Source organism: Zeugodacus cucurbitae, chromosome 5 (assembly GCF_028554725.1).
Source record: "Zeugodacus cucurbitae isolate PBARC_wt_2022May chromosome 5, idZeuCucr1.2, whole genome shotgun sequence".
NCBI classification, from domain to species: Eukaryota; Metazoa; Arthropoda; class Insecta; order Diptera; family Tephritidae; genus Zeugodacus; species Zeugodacus cucurbitae.
The window spans coordinates 49,312,862-49,319,483 of NC_071670.1; the positions used below are offsets into that span (position 1 = coordinate 49,312,862).

General features: G+C 41.8%; 1 protein-coding gene across 1 annotated transcript; it reads left to right on the forward strand.

The window, feature by feature from the left end:
• Positions 1-3,102: 3,102 nt before the first annotated feature.
• LOC105212236 (achaete-scute complex protein T8) lies at positions 3,103-6,187 on the forward strand. Its single transcript, XM_011184102.3, has one exon. The coding sequence runs from the start codon at positions 3,569-3,571 to the stop codon at positions 5,783-5,785; it is 2,217 nt and encodes a 738-aa protein (XP_011182404.1). The 5' UTR covers positions 3,103-3,568; the 3' UTR covers positions 5,786-6,187.
• The last annotated feature ends 435 nt before the right edge of the window (positions 6,188-6,622 follow it).

Consider the following 6,622-nt stretch of genomic DNA (forward strand, 5'->3'; position numbering starts at 1 on the left):
GGATAGAGGTCTTACGGGCTTGTTATAGAGATTGTTTTGCATGGTCTTTCCAGAAATTAAAATTCCTCATTGGATGTTCATATAATCGTCAGTTTGGTGCCACGCCCTGAATTTATATTCCATAGAATATTCCAAAAGGCCCTTATCGCTTCGTGAAAGCCTAAAGGCGCTTGAAAATCTGATCGTTAATCGTTCAAAAGCAATTACCTTATTAGGGTCTTCAATTACTTAGTTTATTACGTTCAAGATTCTTATCATATATTATGTAGTTAAATGTGATATATCTATCTAGCTATCATTTTGACCCCATTGCCGCACAATTATTACAACAATTCTGGTGTTTTTTTTAGTTATGCTCGACACAATTGTTGGATCAAATCTGAACATATATTCGATCAAGCCGTGTGAGTAGAGTTTGATAGTTAAAGGATAGTTCAGAGTCATAAATGTACCGATTTGAGAACTTCTTACTCGGCTTCATGCCAATTTAATCTCAATAATCAAATCCAAAATATGAATTAGATTAGTTTTTTCTTGATAGTTCGACTCTGATGAAGAGAAGTCGAGATTATTTTGCAAGAATAAGAACTTTATCTGCAGTACATGTTTCGAATATGGCTCAAATCGAACCATAAAAAAGAGTATTTAACAAAAATCGACTTTCGGTTAAAATTTATTGAAAGTAACATATATTCCTGTGTATAACTTATAACTCTTTCCGATGACAACGCTGGTTAAGAGGGCGAATATTTGAGGTATATTTTCTCTTTTCCCCATTCCCATAACTCAAACTAGTCGGAGCTTTGGAGTTTTTGCACGTGCCATAAAACAAGCAGGGATCATAACTCTGCCCCTCCCATCTTATGTTGGTAATAATAATACATCTTAAGGCATATACTGCTGGTTACCCCATCTTTGACATTCAAGAGTTAATGTTAATTTTACCCAGGATTCTCGTAAAAACAATACGGATAGTAAGGATCTATGCTAATGTACTTGTACATTTAAGGAATTCCGTAAAAATTAGTTTAAATTATCAAAGATTGATCCACAATATGAATAACTCTCTTCCATATCCTCTCCTTTCTGTATGCGAGTAGTTTTTTTATGGAATCACACGGTCAAATGTATGGACCTTTTTATATATTCTTGGTTTTAAAAAACTTTAACTAAGTAGTATGGGTTATTCGGTACTTTACAACTTCGGATCAATTAAAAAATTTCTCTTCGTGGCAAAGTTTGTCTGTTCTATCGCTAGAGCCTTCTGGCCCAAAGTAAATCGCAAGAAGTCAAGGGAACTCTTCGCCCTCAGTAAGGTCAATCTTTCGGTAGTCATAGGAGTTCTAACTGGTCATTGTCTCATCGGGATTCACGCGGACAAACTAAAAATTGTGCAGTATGCCTGCTGCAGAAGTTGCTTGGAGGAAGATGAGGTAGAATCTTCACAACATTTCCTTTTCGAATCGCCCGCCTTTGCGAGATCCAGGCAAAAATTCCTTTGATCTCACCTTTTTGGGCATCCTCGCGTATTAGCCGATACAGAAGGAAAAAACCTCTGCAGATTTGTCGTAGGTTCGAAGAGTTTTGTCGATTTTAAAAATTTAAGTGAGTGAAAAGTGGGGAAATTTTTTAGGCATCACAAAGGACTTTCCTCAAATGTCTAGCTGTGTTTCCTTTTGGATAACAGCCATCGAATCTAACCTAACATAACCAAAAGTCAGTCTAACCTAAGCTCTACAATCACGACAATTCCAATATTATAATGGTTTCAAGTCTAGATGGTTTTCCTATGAAACCAGATTACTTGTGTCTACGAACTTATGATAATTGGATAGAGGTCTTAGGGCCTTGCTATAGAGATTGTTTTGCATGGTCTTTTCAGAAATTAAAATTCCTCATTCGATGTTCATATAATAGTTATGATTAGCAAGCTTTTACATAGATACTATGTTAAGTTCTGAGATTTTTGCGATCATATGATATGGTATGAAGAAATGTGATATGACGGACCGTATCCATTTACATATGTGAATATCACAGTATCCAATTCATATACCCAACTCATATAAAATTTATCATATATATTCCATATAGTATTATATATCCATAAACCATATATCGTATGCATATGTATAAACTATATCCATATGTATATTTTATGCGTGTTCTATAGACTTATTCCCCGACTCTTGCTAGGGTGCAGTATCATCAAATAAGCGCACATAAACCATAAAGGTGGGCTAAAACATTAACTGCCATACCTTTGTGCATAAGTACACCAATGGATATGTATTTATGTATATAATCATAATGATATACAATCGGGTTTGAGCCACCCCTAGGGCAGGCGCATTAATACCACTCACACATATGTGTTTATATATGTATTTTCATGGAAATAATACATAGGTGAGCAGCAGAGCGGTGTACAAAATCAGATGTTAGTTTTCTCAGCAGAGTCAAAGCGGCAGCGGCAATTGGGAGGCGGCCGCACAACCGCAGCCAACTTCAATACGGGAGAAATAAGGCTAAAAACTATGGCAAGGGGAGACTATACTGTTAGCTGCTTATGGTGCTATGAAAGCATTAGCGCCGGCACCCAAACTAGGGGTTGAAAGTATTCACTAACACACACACGCATGCGCAGTCACTGGCACATTGGCGCAAGCGCATTGAGGTGACGTGGTACTGCAGCGCTGCGCATGCATAACGTTAGGCATGTTGTTTGTGTGTGTGTTATTATTGTGAAATGCATGTGTGTTTGTGACGGTGTGTCTCTCCAAATTCAATTTACGGTGTATTGTTGTGCAGCAGACCTTAGTGTTATTAAGGTACTTTACATACACACAAACGTTGTTATGTGCGTTGACGTTGGCAGCGTGCTAGAGCGCCAGGATAATTTTTTTTTGCTGCTGTTGCTGTGTCTCTCGCCTATGTATGTGTTGGCATTGTGCCACAACACCAACAGTCACCGAAGTCATTTCCTGCATATTTTTTGGTGGATGGATAGATGAATAGAATGCTACGCTACGCTCAACAATTTCGAGTGACTCGCCCTGTGTTTGACTGAGCTGCTCTGCGCTGAAGCAACGGCGTCGACGTTGTGTTTTGTGTGTGCTGCGGTGTGGTGTGGCAAGGCAAGGTAGGACGTTTGTTGCGAGCGACGCCCCATGACATTTCATTGCAAGACATCGGGCACGCGACAACAGAAGTAACGCAGCTGTCCTACCAACAGGATCAGGACACTCACCTCAGTCAAATAAATACAAAACGAACGAACGAACTAGCAACAGCAGCAGCGACGAGTAATTCGGTGTACTTTGTGAAATTTTGTCAATCGTGCAACGGTGTATTCGTAAACGGGCCAGTGAACGTGCTGGTTGTGGCGGGAAAATAATAAAAATAAAATAAAATAAATATTTCTTCCATCCAAAATACAATCAAAAGCTTCCAAAAGCTGCCAAGTGTGCCCAGTGTATTTTAAACCCACAGTGTTCAGGCATAAAAGGTGGGCACGTGCGCTAATTAGCCGACGACCCCCAATCAGTGGCGCCCACACGGCCGATATATGGCGCTGAGTATACTCAGCTACAATCTGCCGCAAGGCTTAAAGATGAGCAACAACAACAGCAACCAGAGCAACAATAACAAGAGTGGCGGCGGCAGCAATGTCTGTGCCAGTTCGCCCACTGGTGATGAGAATGCCCCCAACAATGGACGCACAACCATCAGCCTTGGCAAGTCCTTCAGTCGCATCACCATGCAAAATGTATTGAGTGAGAGTAGCGGTAATGTGTTGAATATCAGCAATAACAGCAATGTTAATACGATCGTGCGGAAGATCAAAGATTTCGGCATGTATGCGAGCGTGAATAATGCGGGCGCGTTGAGCACCACCATGACTGGACGCAAGCGCACTGCCAGCGAGGCATCCAAAGGCAAGGCAAGCGCTAAACCAAATGACAACAAAGCGGAAAAGGCCAAGGTACCCAATAAGCGCCCAAAGTTGGCGAATAAAGATGAGAATGCGCGTGAAAAGCCACCAAAAGCGGTAGTGACAAAGGCAGCAGCAGCAGCCGCCACAAATCCTCCCAACCGTCCGAAACCGCAGACGCCTGGTGTGAAGAAACCCGCGGGCACACCCGGACGCAAAGGCTTGCCGCTACAACAGGCGGTGGCACGGCGTAATGCGCGTGAGCGTAATCGCGTTAAGCAAGTGAATAACGGTTTTGCCGCATTACGTGAACGCATACCCGAGGAGGTGGCCGAGGCTTTTGAGGCGCAAGGCAATGGACGTGGCACGATGAAGAAGCTCAGCAAGGTGGAGACACTGCGCATGGCGGTCGAGTATATACGTAATTTGGAACATCTGCTCGGCTTTGACTTCCCCATCGGTAGCGATCGTGGGCTGTCGGTCATGCATGGTGGTTCGTCGAGTGATGATAGCTTTACTTTCATTAAAGACGAATTCGATGCGCTCTCACCGCCTTTGGATGACACCAATTTTGATGATTCTCTCAGCAACTATGATGTCGATGAATATTTGAATAGCACCGACTTTGGCAATAATCAAATGATCTCACAACCAGAGGTTGGCGCTACCGATGCGGACGCCTACGAAATGGATCTACTACCGAATCTAACAACTATTAACGGCATGCAATATATGCGCATAGCCGGCACCAATACCTATCAGCTGCTCACGCCGGACGCACTCTTCACCATGGGCAATGCACCGCATTCGCCGCCAAACTCGAGTCTCGATGATGAGTCCTTTCGGACCTTAATCGACACTAATTGCCTAAGTCCTGTGGCAACAACATCATCGCCGCATATTTCGCCATCATCTGCAACGTCAATTAACGCTGCACCTGCCGCAAGTGCAGCGGCGGTGGTAGGCGCGGCAGCCGCATTACAACAACGCCAGCGCACGGCTGAGGACCTGGTCGACGAGTGTGTAAATGTAGCCGTTGCTGCCAGCACATTATCGCGATCGCCGGTGCAATCATCCCCAACGCAGCGCGCAATATTACATCAGCAGCAACAACAACAAGCGCAACAACAATATCAGTCACCACAAACACCAACGCAAGGGTCGACCAACTTATCACCTGCCGATAATGATGCACTTTTATTACAACAGACGTGTGCCACAACGGCGAGTGCCAACGCCGATGAAGTCGATGGTAATGAGTGCCGCACTGCCAGCGAACGCCAACGGTTCGCTGTGGCATTGACAACCCCTACAACGTTGTCCATGCCATCGCCGCACGCGATTAAACAGGAATTTAATGATACATTAACCGACTTTGTCCCCTCCAATGCGGTGTCTTCGTCAAAGCATATGTCCGCGGGCGGTGCAATGGTATTCCAACAACAACACCAACAGCAACAGCAATTGCAACACAGTTTATTACTTAGTCACGCGCCTTTGTCCGCAATGTCGCCACCTTTGGACCGTTGTCGATCAAGTGTCGCGCCATCGTCACAAATAGTAACAACTACAACAACAACATCGCCAACTTTGTTGTATGTGCCCAGCGGTGCAACTACCCCAACAACACCGGGCCTGCCATCATTCTACGATAACGACGCGGCGAGTGCTTTCTATGACACCGCGCACATGTCCTTCAAGAAGGAATACCAGGACGCTCTACTCGATGCGGCGCCAACAACAAATGCGTGTGACGTTATAAGCGGCCTGCCCGACGAGAATATCATCGAGGTGTTGGACTGGTGGGAAGCACATACACCAAAATCGGATGGTGGCGTGACATTGTTGTAGAATTAGACCACTAGTAGTTGTTGTTGTTGTGTTGGGGGTATTTGGGGAAAAATTTCTTCATAAATCCTTCGCTTTGTGGCGAAAATTGTTGATGACGCTTACATTTTTCGAAAATGACACCATTTAGTCTTAATTTTATAATAATTGTAGTTTATTCAATTGAAATAAGTTATTGTACATATTTATATATCCAGTAAATAAAACTTCTAATTATATTAGTTAATGCCAGTGTTATAAACAATACAAAAAAACAAAAACAAAAATAAGCAAAACAAACATTTACTCTAAGTTATCGTGGAAGACATTTCATTAAGTTTATGGAAATATCATTAAATTGGTTTTGGTTAAATTATAGTTGAAATTATTACATATATAATATATATACACATTTGTACTGATAAAATCTGAAATAAAACTAATTCTTTACAATAATTAATGTTTTATTCTTGAATTTAAATTAAACGCATTGCGAAACCCACGACTCTAGTTCCAAGTTTGTTAGCAAGATATTCAGAATGAGTTTTGGATGAATTAGTTTCAATACCATGAAGATTGATTTAATTCAGAGTCCTTCAGAAAATTCGCATACAGAACGTTTTTTGGCAAATACGCATTTCGTGATCTTTCACTTGACTGAACTCGGCTGGGCTTCTTTACGAATAAGTATTTTTCGAAAATCGTTTGATCTTCGTCGACTTGCATTCATAAGTTGTAAAAATATTCGCGTTTTACTGGTATAAGTTCAGATCTATTAGATAAATTACGTTGTTAAAAGTTTTATTGATTTGGTTACCCAAAGACTTTAAATTATAGAAAATATCACGTAACAATGAAACA